At 39.0% G+C, this 20586-nt stretch overlaps 1 protein-coding gene across 1 annotated transcript in view; it reads right to left on the bottom strand.

The window, feature by feature from the left end:
* Nucleotides 1-20586, bottom strand: part of ABCA12 (ATP binding cassette subfamily A member 12) — a 192710-nt gene that overhangs the window by 29543 nt on the left and 142581 nt on the right. Inside the window, exons 27-38 of the mRNA XM_053597805.1 lie at nucleotides 19813-19968; nucleotides 18719-18905; nucleotides 15704-15922; nucleotides 14353-14549; nucleotides 13404-13564; nucleotides 11821-12057; nucleotides 10941-11091; nucleotides 7915-8167; nucleotides 7226-7312; nucleotides 6319-6412; nucleotides 2448-2575; nucleotides 281-368 (exon numbers count right to left, since the gene is read on the bottom strand). Of these exons, the coding sequence (XP_053453780.1) occupies nucleotides 281-368; nucleotides 2448-2575; nucleotides 6319-6412; nucleotides 7226-7312; nucleotides 7915-8167; nucleotides 10941-11091; nucleotides 11821-12057; nucleotides 13404-13564; nucleotides 14353-14549; nucleotides 15704-15922; nucleotides 18719-18905; nucleotides 19813-19968 (1958 nt within the window). The remainder of the gene's footprint in view (nucleotides 1-280; nucleotides 369-2447; nucleotides 2576-6318; nucleotides 6413-7225; nucleotides 7313-7914; nucleotides 8168-10940; nucleotides 11092-11820; nucleotides 12058-13403; nucleotides 13565-14352; nucleotides 14550-15703; nucleotides 15923-18718; nucleotides 18906-19812; nucleotides 19969-20586) is intronic.

The following is a 20586-nucleotide window of genomic DNA, read 5'->3' on the forward strand; positions in this document are numbered from 1 at the left end:
TGGATGAATATGAAACAACTTACCCTTTTACATCTGGGCCTTCTGCGCTGTGCTTTGTCTATCATGGGAAACACTACCATGTACACTTCTGTACGTGTGTTCTGGGGCCATGCGTGTGCATTCCCCTCGTGTATAGACACAGGATTGGAACAACAGAGCTACATGCTATGCATAAAGCCAAATTGTATCCATGGTTTGTTTTTACCTCATGAAAATGCTCGAACCTATCAACTTCACTTTCTCATTTTTAGGACATACAAGAAGAAAGATCATAATTTACCTTGGCAAGTGTTCTGTTGGCAGGAATTGGTGTTATATCGAAATGAAGGTCTTCAGTCAAAGGCAGCCCAAAACTCCAACCTCCATATCTACGGAGAGTAATACAATTTACATTTGTTTTAATGGAGACAATCTTCATATGTAGATCTAAAATACTTACCTAAGAGCCCATTGTCTTTTTTATCCATTAGGAACACATTTACAGCATAAAGTAAATACTGCCTGACAAATATTTTACCTTTGTATTGATTCCCTTTTCATATTTTAATTTCAAGTGTGCACTATATCCAGAGGCAAAAAGTCTCTCTAAACAATTGCATATGTGTGGTAGTCATCCTGAAAATAAGTGACACACAATGTAATCAACTCCTCCATCTTAGCCGGCCGAGGCATCATCTCAAAAATCTTAGTCCTTAAAAAGTTAGTCCTTAAAAAAATTTTTTTTAGGTAACTAATACGGAAGTGATATACTGTCAGTCCGTATCTTTTTTTCAAATGGCTCAATTTCTTTTATAATCCTATTTCTCCCCCTAGCTTGTGTTGTATTTTTTCTCTGGCATTTGAAGGTAAATTGGATTTATTTCACTACTTGGTCAGTTCATGGTCTCCTAAAAATAAAAAGGTGGTTTTTATCACTGCAGTGTGCTACATGATCGCATTAATATACACAACTATGGGGTGGCGCCTGTGGCTCAAGGAGTAGGGCGCAGGTCCCATATGCCGGAGGTGGCGGGTTCAAACCTAGCCCCGGCCAAAAACCAAACAAACAAACAAACAAACAAACAAAAAAATATATACACAGCTATGATTTAATAAAATAAAATAAAATAAAATAAAATAAAATAAAAAAAGAAATAGCACTGGCCAGGACACTGGCTCAGGAAAAAAAGAAAAAAGTTGGTTCTTAACATCCAAGTCATGATTTTTTTTTTTTTTTTTTTTGTGGTTTTTGGCCAGGGCTGGGTTTGAACCTGCCACCTCCGGCATATGGGACCGGCGCCCTACTCCTTGAGCCACAGGCGCCGCTCCAAGTCATGATTTTAAGACTAAATTAATTTAAATGTCTACCATACTAAAGTCAGGTTAAATAAATAATGATGCAGTCCCATTAGAGCAGCGGTTCTCAACTTGTGGGTCTCAACTCCTTTGAGGGTTCCTGCATATCAGATATTTACATTACAATTCATAACAGTAGCAAAATTGCTATGTTATGAAGTAGTATGACTAAAATTACTAGTTATGAAGTAGCAACGAAAATAATTTCATGGTTGGAGGTCACCACAACACGAGGAACTATATTAAAGGGTCGCGGCGTCAGGAAGGTTGAGAACCACTGCCTTAGAGTAATTTTCTGACGATCATCATGTATCTGATGCTATGGAGTTATATTTTTGACATACAATGCTATTGTATTAAAGTTTCACTTAAAAAAAATAAAGTCAGCTTTTAAAATAAAATAATAAAATCTATTTTGTTAAAAATATGTACGTGTATATTTGTGACAAGAAAATTTCTGGAGGGATACATATATGCACTAAGATATCAATAGTGGCATATCTGAGTAAAGAATTTTTTCTTCTTTGTGCTCATCTGTAGTTTCTAATTATTTTACAGTGAGCATCGATCATTTATATATACTGAGAAACAAAGGAGGGAAGACATGGAGAAAGGAGAAAATGGTACGACTGCAAGCCTATCAGCTTTATATCTATTGTAAATGCTTAGATGGAGCAGATAACAAGCTCATGCCTTGCAAATCATGGACACGTTTTGTCCACCCACAGGTATCACATTCCAAGTTTTGAGAACTCAGACCGGAACTAAGGCCTAGTGTCACCAAAAGTCATGCCTTAAAACTCTCTGAGTTGGGATAATCAACTCAATAAGTTCTTTTTTGCTTCAAGGAAAAAAAAAATAGGTACAAATTTAAGAATACATTTTGAGGCCTGGAAAAAACAATGCTTTTCAGTTTGCTCAAATAAATCTTACTTCAGAGTTGAAACTTAACATTTTGATACATAAGGCTGCTGAAATAAGACTCAGAATGTAACCATGTAAAATATGAACAATAGAGATTTGCATCTATCATCTCTATTGTCTCAAGTTTAGGAGGCACTTATCATTGTAATTAGAAAGCAATTATATATGTTACAAACAGAATCTTTTACCTTTTTTGGACAAACTCATTAGCAGTTGATATAAGATAATTTTCCAAGCGGTGTCCTGTGAGGTTATAAATTACTTGGGAGGAGTAAGTTCTTCTATGAGGTGGGGCATAGTTAAATTTAGGACATTCCTGGAAAATAAAGTTTAAAAATTAAGTTTCTTTCCCGGCCAATGCTGTTTAAGGAGCTTCAGTTTCATCATCTATTACTGCATCTGGGAGAGAGTGATAAGACTGTCCTTTGACTTTAAAAGAGGTTTGAAAAACAAGTCATCTTGTCTATGCCAAGAAATTAGAACAAATAGTTATTATTTATGTAGAGCATATATACATGTGTTCAGGACTCACTTAAACCAACAAAGAATACCAGCTAACAAGTGTGTGATATTTCTTTCACTGTACTGACAAGCTTTATATGTCTGGAGAATCACCTTAAATATTAAAAGGACTCACAATTCCCTTCATAATTCACAGCTAAGGGAAAAAATGTTTGCCCCCCAAATGGAAATGGTAGCATGAATCGACATGACTTTTCTAGGGACTGAGAGCAATGAATGAAAAGTTCATGCTATGTTAGTTTTAGGTACATAATCTAAGAATCAGAGCTTAGTTACATGTATTGCTAATATATGTATATAAACACACACAAATACTCACATATATATATATATAAACTTTATATATATAAACTTTTAGTCTGGAATAATTTTAGATTTACAGAAAAGTCACAAGAGCACTAAGAGTTCCTGTATACCTCTAGCTACTTTTCCCTGTTGACACTTCATATCACCACGTACATTTGTTTACACTTTTAGTGTTAACATTAATTTTTATGCTTGTAGCTTTTTGCACTTCTATTAACTTATTTTTTAGTTTAGCTTCTCATGCTTCATTGACATGAAGTTTAGTTGGGGAAGTCTACTGGTTTTCCATAGCCTCACTTATGTGTCCCAGGGACATAAAGTTTCAGGTTATTTAAAAAAAAAAATCAGTGCTGAATTTCAGCTTACATCAAGTTGTATCAGCTTGAGGACCCCATTTTGCAATGGTACTAGTCTCACAAATGATTATGTATACAATGAAATATTTTTATTAAATTATATTATGCACAGATAAATGCACATGTATTATAAGTGTACTTCTTGATGAATTTTGACAAATTCAACACATCTGTATAACCAACCAAGTCAGGAACAGCAATACCAGCACTGCAAACCTCCTTCATCACACTCGCCTCAACACTCCTAAAGTAACACACCCAGATTAGTTTTGAATACTTTTTACTTTAATTTATTTTAATCATTAGTTTTCAAGACAGGGTCTTGCTTTGTCACCCAGGCTGGACTGCAGTGTCACAGTCATGGCTACTACAGCCTTGAACTCCTTGGGCTCAAAACCATCCTCCCACCTCAACCTCCCAAGTAGCTAAGACTCTAGGTGTAGGCTGCCATGTCCAGCTAATTTTTAAGTTATTTTAAAACTAGAGGTGGGGGTCTTGCTATGTTGCCCAAACTGATCTCAAACTCGTGTCCTTAAGGAATCCTCCTGCCTTGGCCTCCCAAAGTGTTGTATTATAGGCAGGAGCCACTGTGACCTATTTCCCTATCTTACATAAATAGAATAATATATCCAATCTTGTGTCTGGCACTTCTCACTCACCCTTATGTTTGTGTGAATCTGCCATCTGATGAGCATAGTTGTAGGTCACTCTCACCTTGCTGTATCTGACTTATCTATTTTACTGCCGGTGGCACCATTCACGTTTCTAATGAGCTTGTATTAGGAGTGGAATTACAGGTCCCACAGGTATGCATATTTTCAGCATTACTATATCTTGCTAAGTGGTTTTAATATTAGTTATTTATTTATTTTTTTGAGATAGAGTCTCATTCTGTCTTCCTGAGTCACAGCTCACAGCAAACTCTGCCTCTTGGGCTCAAGTGGTCCTTTTGCCTGAGTCTCCCAAGTAGCTAGGACTACAGGCACCCACCATAATGCCTGGCTAGTTTTTCTATTTTTATTAGCAACAGGGTCTCGCTCTTGCTCAGGCCGGTCTGGAACTCCTGATCTTAGGCGATCCACCCTACTCGGCCTCCCAGGGTCCTGGGATTACAGGCATAAGCTGCTGCACCCGGCTGCCAAGCAGGTTTAAAAACTGTATCAGCTGGGCATGGTGGCTCACACCTATAATCCTAGCACTCTGGGAGGCCAAGGTCAGTGGATTGCTTGAGCTCACAAGTTCAAGACCAGCCTGAGCAAAAGCAAGACCCCGTCTCCACTAAAAATAGAAAATCTGAGGCAAGAGGATTGCTTGAGCCCAAGAGTTTGAGGTGAGCTGTGGTGCCACAGCACTCTACCCAGGGTGACAGCTTGAGACTTTGTCTCAAAAAACAAACAAACAAACAAAAAAAAACTGTATAAAATTAAATTACCATCAGCTGATTAGGAGGGTTCTGGCTGCTACTCATCTTTGCCAACACATGGGATTTGTCTCTTTCAGTTCAGTCATTGTTGTGAGTGTGGAGTGACATTGTTTTACCTTTAACATATTTATTGGCCATTTGTGTATATTCTTTGTGAGGTGCCTCTTCATGTATTTTGCTAATTTTTCTATTATCTATATATGTAGTAATTTTCAGGATTTCTTTATACATATGCCCCGGACCCGAGTCCTTTACTGTGTATTGTGAATATTGTCTTTCACTCTGTGGATTTCCCTTTAACTTTTTAAATCTTTTGATGTACATACAGTATAATTTTTTTTTCCTTTCAAGAAACTTGGACCTTTACTTGATCCATAGTACAAGTCCGATGTACAGAGTTCAGTTTTGCAGAGTGAATTCACTGTTATTAAACAGTGAGAAATAGATCTGGAGAAGTGAATGAAATGACAAAACAGGTTGAGAAACTTATAAATCTACTGGTCTTTTAAATTACTAAAAATTATCCAGATTCAAATTTATAATATTAGTTAATTAACTTTTACTATGAACTAAAGAATATACATGAAAAATTCCAGAATTGAATTAAAGTAAATGAGAGATTAAAAAATTCTGAATACTAGGTAAGACTCATTTTTAAACATGCAAGGATTATAAAAGTTCCTGGTTGGGTCCCAGCTCTTATTGTTAGTAACTATCTTGCGTGAGAACTCCAACATGAGTTGCATTTACCGAACATATTTTCATTCTAAAATATTGTATCGAGACAGTTCAGGGTACGACCACATGTCATTCTGAAGAAAATATTGCTTGATTCCTTTCATGAGAAAGTAAATTGACAATATAGTAACTTTTCAACGATCTTTAACTTCCCTAGTGAATTTGGCTCTCTGAAAAGCTTGGAGAATTGATAGGCTTAGAAAACTAAAGTCTGTATCTTTAGAACACAGAGTAAGTTATAGATAATTTTTTCTATTTTTTTCGGGAAATGATTTTTACTGTAGCCTATAGCCTGGAGGTGCTGCTTAGAGACCTCTGTAGCTCTGTTCTAGACTTCCTGGCTGACCACTGCAAGGGCAGTCTCACTGAACTTTCAAATGTGACATCTGTGGTGGCGTTTTTGCAAGTGAAAAATAGAGCTTTCTAGTTAGCAATGAGTTGAGACCAAAAATTTTCACTTTTAGTTGGCCTCTACAAAGACTATCAATGAATCACCTACCTTTGGAAATTTATCCTAAGATGGATTTTAAAAAGTGACCTGATATCCAGAGTCAATATTTTTGAACTTCCCAGTCCATATCTCTGGGCTACCACCTTCCATAAAATGAAATCATATGGACAATTTGGTAAACTAGATAGATCTTCCAGTTTCACTATTTATTCCCCCCCCCCCTTTTTTTTTTCCTGTTTCACTAAAACTGAATTCTATTTTACCTGGACATTTTCTGAGCAGGAGCAAACACCAAAATTAGTGATGGGTTCTCCACTGGTGTTCCATTTTTCCAGACGTCCTTTCTTTAAACATAGTCTGCAAAATAAACAAATACATACATAAATAAAAGATATTGATGTTAAGCGTGTGTGTGTTCTCATGTACCAGTATACAAATAATTGATATTAAATTCAGCTATGTAGTCCTAGGTACAATTTTCTGATTTTTCATAACTTGACTATACATTGTATTACTGTTTTCAAGTGATTTGACATTTTGTGGTGGGGGATTGAGGGAAGGCATTTTTTATTCAATAATGTTGAGAACGAATCTCATTGAATTGTCTTATTGTGTTGGGATGGGGCTTTTTGTCCTCTTTATTCCCTTTGCTCTTTTCAGCCTCTCTCTGACAAAAAGGAAACCCTTCAGCATAATGATACACCAAGGTCAGGTTTACATGTATTATGGGGGCAATCATGGAAGTTTGAATAAGCCACATTTCATACGGCAAACCCATGGGAATTGAAACGAGAAGACTTGGGTCTTAGCTTTAGCTACAGAATTTACAATCTAGATTTCTTTAGACAAGTATCTTATATAAGCCTCAGTTTCTTTAGCTGTAAAATGGAGCCAATAATTTACAGGATGTGATTGATAAATGACTATGTATATATACATATATAAGGGCTGTATAAATCAAAAGACATCTAATGTTCATCATCACAGTTGAGCACAGCTAAGGAACGAGCTGAAGGAGACGGATAAAATCTGTCAAAACAGAGACTTCTATCAGGGCTGTGCCCTCTTCCAGCCAAATAACACGCGTTCACATACACAGCCCCATATACACACCCACACACACAAACTGCAATGTTGAAAACAAACGAACAAAAAGCAAGAACCACTTACGGATCACTGGTGTTCAGACACACGTTGTCAATGCCGGGGAAGTTCCACATTGCTGAGACCAGTGACTTTGTGTTTGGGTGAGAATTCCTGAAATGTTACAGAAGAGAAACAATCCTTGACTCTGCCACTAGCTGCCATATTAAACTCATGCTTACAAATAATTTGAAGAGACTAAATGTGTTGTTTTTACAGCTATTTTCTTAAAAATCTAAGGAGGATGCCATCTCAGGAAACAAAGGGGTATCACAGGAAAACTATACACACGTCTCTATTCAGCTGCTTTATCATTCTAAATATGCATTTAGTCATCATGTATTGTATAAATTACATATTACACAGAATTCTGACAATGTATGCAGTATTTGTAAGATGAATAAAAAGCTACTTTCTATATAGTACAACAGGTTAGGGAGGCACACATAACCTGGCTTTCCTGATTACAGTCTAGCATTAGAAAGCAAATAACCTACTACAACTTTATTTTTAGGAGAAGGCAAAAAACTCTTAAGAAGCTATTTGTTGGCAATAGAAGTAACATATTGCAATACATGAAACTGTTCATTCCTTTAGCAGAATCAGGTACCATGGGCCCTAAGTTCTCTGTTTTTCAATATCCCGTAGGATTCATTAGGTCCAGCCACACCCTCAGAAGCTTTTGGGAAATATTTAAGTTAGTGAAAGAAACTTACGCATAGAAGGCTGTCTGTTCAGAGGTACCATAAAGAGAGGGGGAGATCTCCATCTCTGGATAACTGTTGCTGGAATCTCTTAATGTGCCAAGGCCCATGGCCGTGGTCACAAAGACGATGGGGAGGATAACCTGGGCAATGAAGCCTTTCCAGTTTCTGCGGGTGTGGTGGAATCTCTTGATGAGGATCGCCAGTATCTTCTTCAGTAACAGCCCCAAACCATCCAACCGCTCTCTTCTTGTCAGGATTTTGTCTAATGAAGAAAAAGAGATTTGATATAATTCTGGAAAATCTTGATACATCAAGTAATGAAGTAATTTCAAAAACTGTGGATTGGTAGCATAATACCATGTGAGAGAAAATGCTTATATTTTAGAATTGGATTTGTGGCTCATTCGGCAATTCATTTATCAGCCTTAGTCCTGGGCCTCCCATGCGGAAATTGAAGGACCCTGATACCATCTCATATAGAACTGTATGTACATGGGTCACTACTAAAGTTTTTTTTTTTTTTGTAGAGACAGAGTTTCACTTTATTGCCCTCGGTAGAGTGCCGTGGTGTCACACAGCTAACAGCAACCTCCAACTCCTGGGCTTAGGCGGTTCTCCTGCCTCAGCCTCCCGAGCAGCTGGGACTACAGGCGCCCGCCACAACGCCCGGCTATTTTTCTGTTGCAGTTTGGCAGGGGCTGAGTTTGAACCCGCCACCCTCGGTATATGGGGCCGACGCCCTGCTCACTGAGCCACAGGTGCCGCCCTACGACTAAAGTTTTGAGACAGACAATTTCATTTTCAGGAAACCCTGTGCACAGCGTCCTTTCCGATTCACCCTTGCAAGTTTCAACTCGCTCAGCTTATTGGTGTTGCTGGGAGGGCTTCATTTGTTTCCATCTGCATGGATTTTTGTGTTTTTTGATTTTTGTGTATCTCAAAACTTTCATAATGATCCACATAAAAGTGATTTAAAAATTCTAATTCCCCATTCAGAAAAGTGGTGACATACATCGTCATTTTATAAAGTTAAAGATCTAGAATTTCACAGGTGAATATTGTCCTCAAACTCAAAGTCTCAATGCACATGAAGCATGCATTACTAATTACTAATACTCAAGAGGCAGCTTCTATCAAGAGATTGATTTCAAATAAGTAGAAATCAAAACACCAACCTAGTCTAAGAACTCATCTCTGTTTTGAGGAACTTAGTTGACTGTAAGTCTAACTGGCTTTGACAATAACATGAGATCCAGTGAAGTGTGGGAAAAGGGACATTCTTTTCCCCAGAGTCTAGTTCTCATTCAACCACTTTTTCATTATTTTTTCTCTTCAGAAATTTGGAATGATTTCAAAACTCTATTTTACCACTAGAGTTCCAAAAAAGAACTTATTGGAAAAATGTCTCTCTCCTACCCCCTCTTTGAAATGCTTTTCAGATGCCAAGAAAAATTCCCTGGCTTCTGAGAGTCAGGGCACTGACTGAGACATAAACCATGGCTTCCTCAATAGAGATCTGTGGCCAATAATTTCAGACCTCTGTTGTGAGGTACAAGAGACCTCACAACAGACAGCCTTCAATCATTATATTTTGAACCTTCTCTAAAAACAGGTTCACAGATAGCATTCTCTGCAAAGGCTTGCCACCAAGCATGCCTCCATATGTGACAAGAGGACGGTGTTCCTCAACATTGTGTATATTTTAAATTTTCCATCACAAATTATGCAGCACAAAACTCATGATCTCCATTTAGTTGATAAGGAAAAATACAAAGCTGCTTAATTTAAAATGAATTCCAATTAAACACAGTGAACAAGTTTAAATGCAAACGCATATCTCCACAAAAGGGAATTGTAGCAGGAGCTGAATGTTTTGAGTTAATTAGTATGCTTTTCTGTTTCTTGAGAAATTACATTTGGATGACTTACAGGTGTATCAAATGGAATAAATGTGCCTTCTGAAAGATAATGTCAATGAGGGGAACATTTTGACTGAAGAATAGTTTCAAATTATGACACAAATGTTTAGCATTTACTTCCTAAAGCAGATGACCATTTTCTAACCAAACTTCTCAAATCCATGGACTCTATAATTGTATTCCCCAAAAGATGATAGATGAGGAATATGGCAGCCGACACAGTCAATTCAAGTTCCGGAATTATACAAACAGCAGAGATGATCATTTCTGAGTTTTAAAGCCAGGCAAATGTTTAATTAAAAGTTCTGTTCCTAGAGATTTTGCCCAATTTAAGCAAACTGTTGAAATGACTACTCCATAATTTATATATCACTTGACTATATGATTTCTTAAGTAAATAGTGTTTCCAGAAATATAAATTAACTGTCAGAAAGAGAATAAGTGATAATAAAAGTTATTTTCAATACAGCCCAATTCCTTAAAGTCTTGTCAAAAAACATGATTGTTCAAATATATCCTGTGTGAAGGATTGGTGGGGGGGAACCCTATTATTATAAATCCTTAGCCATCAAGTCCAACTTCATGAATTCAGAGACCATCCTTCAAAAGCATTTTCTCAGCACCTGAATGAGGCAGAGTGGGGGGAGGTTCAACATGTTTTCTAATGAGGTACTGTAAGGAAGATGGCTTATTTTTCCTTTTTTGAAGACCATTGTCTTTGCTTAAACATGTTTAATGACAGGAAATGAACTACCTCACAGGTACCCTTGACCATTGTTGGACAGCACCAACTACAAGAAGAACTTTAACTTGAGCATAAATCTGAAATTGTAGAAGTTACATCTTGAAAATAATTTCTCCTGGATAGGAGGAATACTCGTCACTGGCCTATCAAGAGAGTTCTACATTCTCTAAAGTACTTCTGAAATAGAGAATTCAATTTGGTTTAACGAATATTTTATATATTAAAAAAGGAAGCTTATATGTCTTGAACTTTTTTTAAATTTAGAATGCAACTTTATAGTTTAATTTAAAAAACATCAAAATCTGCCCTATTATTTTTCTCATTTATATCATTTATTGGAATTATGCAAAATATCCACACAAGATGTATACCGTCTCTGTCTGTGAAATTGCTGCTGCTCACAGATAAATCGTCAGGGGTTGAGATGCCATTGGTACTGGAATTTCCAATTTTCTTCTGCGTTAAGTACTCAAGACTCATGTTACTGTTATGTTGTGACTCTTTTGTCAAGTTCAGAAAGACCTAGAAAGAGAAGCCAGACCACCTCATTAATATAAGAAGTGCATGTCTTTTCTAATTCTAATTTTTGATTTCAAATCATCACATTTATTGAGACAAATATTTCCCATCTGACTTTAAGTGAACATTGTCATTTGTAAAAGATACGGGCTCTCTTGTTGGAGCAACATCTGAATTCTCAGCAGTCAGACCTTCATAAAAACAGTACTGAAATACTTCTAAACTTTTCAGATTTTGTGACATATTTATTTATTTAGTTTTTTTTTTTTTTTTTTTGTAGAGACAGAGTCTCACTGTACTGCCCTCCGGTAGAGAGCCGTGGCGTCACACAGCTCACAGCAACCTCTAACTCTTGGGCTTATGCGATTCTCTTGCCTCAGCCTCCCAAGCAGCTGGGACTACAGGCGCCCGCCACAACGCCCGGCTATTTTTTTGTTGCAGTTTGGCCAGGGCTGGGTTTGAACCCGCCACCCTCGGCATATGGGGCCGGTGCCCTACTCACTGAGCCACAGGCGCCACCCTATTTATTTAGTTTTTAAAACCCACACACATTTATTCCAAGGGAACAGCAAGTTATATTAGCTTTAAGAAAAAAGGAGAAGGGTGGCGCCTGTGGCTCAAAGGAGTAGGGCCGACCCCATGTGCCAGAGGTGGTGGGTTCAAACCCAGCTCTGGCCAAAAAACTGCAAAAAAAAAAGAAAGAAAAAGAAAAAAAGAGAAGTCAGTGTGTACCTCTTCCACTGTGGTGTCTGAAATGCCATAGCACCCGATGTTGAGGTCACCCATGCCAGTGTCCAGCGCTCGAAGGAGTGACAGGTAGGCTCCTGAGACTTTGGTGTTAAATGGAGGGAGCACATAAACAAGCTCTCCGCCAATATCCTCCTTGAGGTAGGCTTCAGGAAGGTGTGATCTGATCATTGCTGTCACAGCCATGGTATCACATACCATATTTGCATTTAGATTTGGACGCTAGAGACAAAAACAGAAGTTAAACACTCTCTTCTCTTTACACTATTGTGTCCCAGGGTCCTAATCAGAGGAGGGTGAGTTCTTTTAGGTCACTCCAGACCTGAGTCAGATCACATATCACTGCTCCAGTGCTCCCTGTCCCACCCGTAGTTTTCTGCAAGTTACTACCCTACTGACCCTAACCTCCCACCCCAGGTCATCATCCACCATCTTCCCTCTCTCTTGCTCTGTGTCAGCAGTAGTTGTCTTTTCTCTTGCTAGTGGACTCAGGTTCATATACCCCGACTCCCAGCCCTTGCCAAAGGCTCTTATAACTGGTCTTCCTTTGCTCCCAGACTGTGACATGTCCCATTCATGCACCAGCTCCAATTCTTGGCTCACCTGTCACTTACTCAGAGACCTCTTCTCTTATTACCCTACTTAAAAATGGCACCACTCAGTATCCCCACTTCCCCCTCTCCTGCTCCATTTCTATCCATAGTAATTACTAAATAATTTATTTATTGATTGTATCATCTGAATTCCTCACACTCCATCAGAATGTAAACTCCATGAGGCAGGAATTTTCATCAGTTCACTGATGAGCTAGGATAGTACTTGGGCACATCTTAAAGCATAATAAATATGTAATATGTAAATTTCTGAATGAATTATTGACTATGACAATAGACCATTTTTTTTTGCATTTGGAAGTCACATCAGGATAATTAGATATTAACTGAACGGTGGTGTCAAAACCTGCCTAACAGCATATACATCTTGCACGGTGTTGTCAAATCATGTTGTCTTAGGGGGTACAGAGATCTTTAGTGAGCTCTTTGGTTCTTCAAAAGATGTAAAAGCATCACCGACCCAAGTTATAGTCTCCATGCTGTCACTTGAGAAGTACTGATTAAAAAGTGAATACATGACTTCAAATTCTTTTCATTTGCTTTTGATAAAGCCAAAAATGGAGTTTTTAACCATATAAACCGAAATGCTAGGGGAACTAAAAGGCTGATTTCTCCATCAGTAACCTGAAAGCATAGATCATTTTTTTTACTCAGCTTGTTGCTTCTCAATATGCAGTCCCCAAACCAGCAGCATCAGTGTCCTCTGGGAACTTGCTAGCAATGTAGTAAGTTCTGCCATCCCCCCCCCCAACAGACCTATGCTCTGCTCCTGAGGCCAGAAAACTGAGTTGTAACCACAACTCCAGAATTCATATGCTCACTCAAGTTTGAGACCTATCAAGGTAGCATATTAATGAAATTTAGCAATGAATGAAGGTGAGAGATTCTGCCTCCACTTCATATGAAAAAGTAATTTGTGTCTCCATAATACAGCACATTTTCTCTCTCACCAACCTTCTTCTTGGTCAGCGTGAGGTGATACCCATCCCCAAACGTTTCCTTGAGGTAAAACGGTGACCCGCAGCACCGGAGCCCGCCCTGCTCCAGGAAGGCGATGCGGTCACTCAGCACTTCTGCCTCGTCCAAGTGGTGTGTCGACAGAATGATTGTCCTCGCTTGAAAATACAGATGAGAGCAACAGAGAATGAGAAATGAAGACACAGGTCCAAAGATACACAGAGTCAACAAGAGGAAATCCTGTGACATCATGAGGAGAAGAGTCATGTTTTATGAGCTAATTGAAAAACTGACAACGAGGAACTTCCAAACAGATCAAAGAAAAATTCAGAAGGGGGTGTTCTTACATATGGCCCTAGTGGAGGGCATTTTTCATATGAGTTGAAAGCAAATAAGCATTTATTATGCTGATTGACTAAACGTCCATCATTTGTCATGGGGGCATGGCAACTCTTCCCAACCTATCAGAGTTTTGCTCCCATGGCTTTGTTTTGCATTCCTCCTTTCTTCACTATAAAAAAGCAATAATTTTAAAGGGTTTTTGAATATTCCTGTTTGATTAATCCACTCCACCCTGATTACTCCTTTGCTTCACAATCCTGTTAGCACTTACTTAGTCTGTTTTCAGTTTATTTTTGTTTGTGTATCTTTCATATCTCTAATTAGATTCTTCTTCACTCCTCTAAGCCGCCTTTGGAACTTCTGTTGAATTTGTATGCTCTCAAAAAGGCCAAATGCTCAGCTCACAGTAGGCGCTAGATAGATAATAACTAATTGACCCAGAGAGTTAGCTGGGAGAAGAGGGTTTTCTTGGGGGGAAAAAAGAGTGAGCCTTAGAGTTTTAAATGACACATCATAAACAGATAAGACTTCAACTTGTGCTTGTGTGTCCCAGAGGGCAGAATTACAACACTTGGGTGGAGAAGTTACAAGGAAGTATTCATACCAGTTTTGTTCTTGCATATAACATCCCATATACTTCGGCGGGAACATGGGTCAACACCAGTGGATGGTTCATCCAGAATGACTACTCTTGATCCACCGATGAGCGCTATGGATATAGATAACTTCCTCTTCATTCCTCCCGACAGTGTTCCAACTCTCTTATGACGATGGCTGTATAGTCCTGTATCTTTTAAAGTTCTTAGAAAATAATGTATGATGGTTATTTTTACAGACAGACTATTTGAATACTGGAAAAATATAATAAATACACTAAGTGACAAGTCTTCACTGAGCAACTTGTATGTGCTCAGAAAGGTAGAATAAATTACCAAGGATTCACAATATAGTTTTCTATTAATTGTTACCCAGTTGTAGGCACCAAATTAATACTCAGAAAAAACACAAGGGAATATATACATACTTCATTCATTTGACAAATATTAATAGAGTTCATGCTTATTTTCTGCTAGGCTATGTTCTAGTGCTTGGGAAAAGTATTGTGAAGATAAAGTTTCTACCCATAAGGAGGTTATCTTCTAGTATGTGGGTGTATTTGGACAGATGCAGGAAATCTAGTCAGTAAACATATTCCTGAGTAAGTTTATAATATGCCAGGTGATAAGTGCAATAAAAAAATAAATAAGGCAGAGGATGTGAGATAAGGAGTGCTATTTTAAGCATCTGTTTTATACATAGTGATCAGCTGAGAGAAGGTCACATATGGGCAGAGACAGAGAATGTGGTCGTTTGCCCGGGAGTGAGTCAAATGGCTATCCCAGGAAGGGTGCGGTGAGCAAAGAGAAAGGGACAAGGCCTGAGACCGGAACAGGCCTGATGTAGACCCTGTGTAACTCGGCCAGTGGGCCTAGAGTAGAGTGAATGTGAGACAGAGTGGAAGCAAACAAAATCAGAATGGGATTGGGGACAAGTCATGGAAGACCTTGGAGGCCATGATAAGGACATTACTGAGCATCACGTCGAGCCTGGCAGGAACACTGGAAGGCTGAATCCCAAAGTGACATGGTCTGATTTTCAGTTGAAAAAGATCACCCTGGTCCCTCTTCCCAGACTGTACAAGGGAAGCGTGGAAGCCAAGAGTCTAAGTTTTGACTGATGTAGTATCCTTGGAGGTTAGACGCAAAGGGCTTGGGAGTCAGAGGTGAAGAGCATTCAACAATTTCAGTGTAATAATTGGCTGGTGAAGATAATGGTATTTAATCTATCCAATATTAAAGAATTAAAAAATAAATAAATAAACAGCAATTGTTTCATGAGAAAACATCTCTTATTGGTATTCTTACCAAAGCTTCTGCAACCCAGCTGTGGGTCTTTGAGAGGAGTTGACAACTCACCTTTTTACTTCCTCATGGAGCTGCTTCTTAGTCCAGTGAGGAACCTTGACAGACCCATATAAGAGCAGGTGCTCCTTGGTGGTGAGGTAACTGAACAAGACGTCGTGCTGCATGCAGACCCCCATGTTCTTCCGCACCGTGTGCAGGTCGGTTTTGATATCTTTCCCATATACAAAGATGGTGCCTGCCGAGGTCCCAAACAGCCCGGTCAACATGGAACTGGCAATGAAGAAATGATAAATTAGGTATGAACCAAACACTTAAGCTAGATATCGGGACTAGACATATCTCAGTTGTTAGAAAAAAAAGTTACAGTGTATCTTCTCAAGCAAGGGAAAATTATGAAATAAAATGGTATTAAATGGGAATAAGAAATAAAAATTACTTTTAAATACTTTTTGGTGTCATGTGAACACTACCTGGTGATGGCGGTAGTGGTGGTGGTGGGAATAACCCTTGTGCTTTGTTATTTCAAATTCACTCTCTCAGTGAGCAAACTAAGGCACTTCCCTGGCATCCCTTAGTATCTACAGGCTGACATGTCTCAAATTTGTATGTCTAACCCTGGCCTCATCACTCAGTTCCAGGTTTGCTCTGTACTGCTAATACAGTGTTTTTTTTTTTTTTTTTGTAGAGACAGAGTCTCACTGTACCGCCCTCGGGTAGAGTGCCGTGGTGTCACACGGCTCACAGCAACCTCTAACTCTTGGGCTTACGTGATTCTCTTGCCTCAGCCTCCCGAGCAGCTGGGACTACAGGCGCCTGCCACAATGCCCGGCTATTTTTTTGTTGCAGTTTGGCCGGGGCTGGTCCGAACCCGCCACCCTCGGCATATGGGGCCAGTGCCCTACTCACTGAGCCACAGGCGCCGCCCTAATACAGTGTTTTTTAACTTTTTTTTTTTTCTCACAGCACACTTGAACCTATAGTTATATTTCCATGGCACACTTAAATTATGTTGATCAAAAAAAGAGGAAAACAACAACAAAAAAGAATATCCTTACTGTGGGCGGCGCCTGTGGCTCAGTCGGTAAGGCGCCGGCCCCATATACCGAGGGTGGTGGGTTCAAACCCGGCCTCGGCTGAACTGCAACCAAAAAATAGCTGGGTGCTGTGGCGGGCGCCTGTAGTCCCAGCTACTCGGGAGGCTGAGGCAAGAGAATCGCTTAAGCCCAGGAGTTGGAGGTTGCTGTGAGCTGTGTGAGGCCACGGCACTCTACCAAGGGCCATAAAGTGAGACTCTGTCTCTACAAAAAAAAAAAAAAAAAAAAGAATATCCTTACTGTGCTTTGAACTTCTTTTGAAAATAGTTAATGATCTTTTAAAACATTTGCAGTCTACCTAAGATCCCCTCACGGCTCTTACAGACACTGTCACCGCTCTGGGCATCTCACAGTGTCCTCAAACTCAACAGATTTAAAACTGAGCTCATGATCTGCGCCTTCAAAACCACACCCTCATGAAACCTACCACTGTCGCCGTGCGATATACCTGAAGTCATTTTTCACCCGCTCCTAGCTACATCCCCATCTCTCCACAGGGCCAGTCACTGTCACCTACTTGCCTAAACCATCCCTGTGAACCCCTAACTCTACTTCCTGCATGCTGTTTTGTCATCTCTAGTCCTTTCCCCTCCACTGTGACTACAGTATTTTCACCTAGATAATTTCCCATCATCTTTCAGATGCTTAGTAAACTGGACAGTATTTACTACTCATATCCTCCACTAGGCTAGGAGTCCATGAGGTCGAGGAAAGGGCCTCTTTCTCCGCACTCTGCACTGTGCCCAACCAGTGCCTTGCATTGAGGTCTCACGGATTAAATAGGGAATCAATAGAATATGAAAATTTCCCATAAAAACACATTGAAATACAAATAATAGACTTGATTCTTTATATTAAAGGATTACATTTAGAACAATAAAATAGTGGCATTATCTGCTAAAATTACAGCCTCTTCACAAGATTTTTCTATCCCTTTCTTGCAGGTCTCTGGCTGCTTGTTAGAAATCTGTCCTCATAAGCTTTGTATTCTCACTAGAAGCCAACTCTGAGTTTAAACAGGTCATGCAAACAAGAGAGGCTGTAAGTTTCATTTCATGACCTTCTTTTATCCTTTTTTGTTTACCACACATAAAAAAGTTAATTCCAATGTTTTGGCAGTCCCTGAGCTTACTCATGACGATGCTGAATAGGATATACAGCAGCTGACGCTTGCTCTGAAACAAGGGCCAAACAGCATCTTAGAGCCGATTCACCAGCAAAGTGAACGTGGAGCATTAGAAACAAATCACACAAATAAAAATTCCAAAGAATGTCACTTTAAAACTGTTGGAATCTCTTCTCTATTCTGACACAAGAAAATGCTACTTAAGTGAAGAGTGAGGAGAACAGCCCACGTGCTGCTCCTGATCTTTTTGATGTGTCTGCTAGTTGGTGGATCTTTTGTTTATTAATCAAGACAAGGGTTTTCTGTGATGGAGCAGGTGGAGCTGTGCTTGCACCAGGATGTGCAAAGTCAAGCTTATCCATGGTTTGGGATAGAAATTTAAAGAAACAAAACAGCTTGGGTGGACAAGGCAGTACAGATCCGTACAGATCAGGAATGAACCAGAAAGCAGGAGCTCCCTTTAAGAGATCAGTAATTAACAAGCCCCAACACATTCCCGCCTGAGAATGTGGCCCAAAGTTGCAGAATTTCCTGTTATCGAAGAGATGCCAAGAATATTTATTTTTATTATACAAAACCCCACTTTAAAATATTGGCACTGAATTAAATTTTTTGGAAAGTAGTATGTAGGCCACCCAAATATTAATAATCCTAGGCCTGACCTGATGTTTGAGCCCACAATTGTGAGCCTCTGGTTTAGACTCCATTCTGCAGTATTGGAGTTGAACCATCTGACTCCATCTTGGAAATGTAATAACTTTCTCTTTTATAAAAGAGGTTAGTTTATTAATAAAACTATCTTCTTTACAATATGCTTCCATGACAATGTGTTGGAAAGTAACTTACATGGTAGTAGTTTTGCCAGCTCCATTGGGCCCCAGCAATGAGGTAATATGCCCTTCATAAAAGTTCAGATTGAGGTTATCAACAGCAACTTTTGAGCTGTACATCTTTGTAACCCCATGCAGGGCGACCCCAACTGTGAGATCTTTAGGTTCAGGCTCAATGTTGGAAGGAAACATGTACTCAGGACCTGGAGAGAAATCAAGAGAAGAGTTGTAAGTTCACAGGTCAAGAAAATGCAGCTAGAATCAGACTTGATCTTAATTAAACATTGAAGATTACGAAAATACAAGTCTCTAAGTTAAAAAAAAGTTCCAGACACAAATGATTTAATACAGTCTTCAGCCTTCTTCTCATGTGGTTAAGATTGAATGAGAGTGGGGAACTAAGCTTTATATCACCCTTCTCTGTTGGCAAAAGTAGTCACAGAATATAGCATCCTAATTATAAATTCTACTTTATTTAATTAATCTTAAATATTCAATAGCTATGTCTAAGGCTTAGTCTTCCGATTGGACGAGAAGATACAAATTTAAGGAGTAAATGTCTATGAGTTGTGATTTTACAGTTAGACTAGTTCAGATAGGTAATTCATAGAATTCAGTTCATTAATTACTATGTACAACTCCTCCAGGCACCACAAAAGGACCACTTACGTGGCTCATACTTTATAAAGATGACCCACGTATTCACCCCGTGTTAGTTGAGATAAGCATTGAACTGTCTTTCCAGTGTTAGTAATGAGTTATGCTAAATTACCCGCGTTTGTTACTTGGTTACTTCTTACGATGGGTGACAGATGGCTAGAGTTAGGGGTAGAGACTGTGGCCAAGGAACAAAATTTTTCTCTGTGTGAGTCTAACTGGAGAAAGAGATCTGCAATCTTGGCCTAATTAGCACCATATGCTAACCAACTGTGCTAATGAGCCCAGGAAAAGCCCCAGTGTCATCCCCCAGAGTCTAAACATGTGTGTGTGGGTGCACTCATCCATGACTAAGGGGACACTGATTTTGCCATTTAGGAACAATCGTAGGAAACTACTAGTCATGTACTTTCTGTATCAGTTCTCTCCTTGTCATTCACGTTGTTGACCTACTTGGCTTCCTGGCAGATGGGTTGGTGCTCTGCATCATGATATTTGTAAACATGAGGCCACTGCTCTTCTCAGGCTTTACCTCAGCACACCCAAACCGCTCCTTCCAATAGGATGGAAGAATTGGAAAATACCATGGAGCTGCCATTCCGTATGTCCCTGTAATAAAACAGATGTATTAAGAACAGTGATTATTAATTGACTATTAACATTAAGCATCAGAAACTAAGCAATAGAACACTATATACAGCTTAGGAAGTCATTTCATGTTCTGATACTACCTAACACTAGAGGATGGTCTCTGTTTCCAAAGGAAAGTGAAAAAAAAATAACTTTGTCTTTTTATTTTTTAAAAGCAGTTTTATTGAGGTATAATCACATGTCATAAAATTTACTTATTATAAGTGTCCAGCTGGATGATTTTTAGTAAATTTATAAAGTTGTGCAGCAATCACCACAATCCAGGGTTAGAATATTTCTATAACTTGAGAAAGTTCTCTCATGCCCATTTATAGATAATCCCTGCTCCTACCCAAGTCCTAGGCAATCCCTGATCTGCTTTCTGTCTCTGCATATTTTATCTTTTATTGAAATCTTACACAGATGAAGTAATATTCATTGATTCACTTACTGCATCAAAAAATATACCAATACAAATAATGCCTAATGGAAAAACACCTATGCATGTTAGGAGGGAAGATGGCTTGAAATCTAAAAGGGGGAATCCACTGTGTTCTTCCTTTAGAATCTGGTAGATTCTCCTTAGAAGACTTGACT

This window comes from Nycticebus coucang, chromosome 7, assembly GCF_027406575.1.
Source record: "Nycticebus coucang isolate mNycCou1 chromosome 7, mNycCou1.pri, whole genome shotgun sequence".
Taxonomy (NCBI): Eukaryota; Metazoa; Chordata; class Mammalia; order Primates; family Lorisidae; genus Nycticebus; species Nycticebus coucang.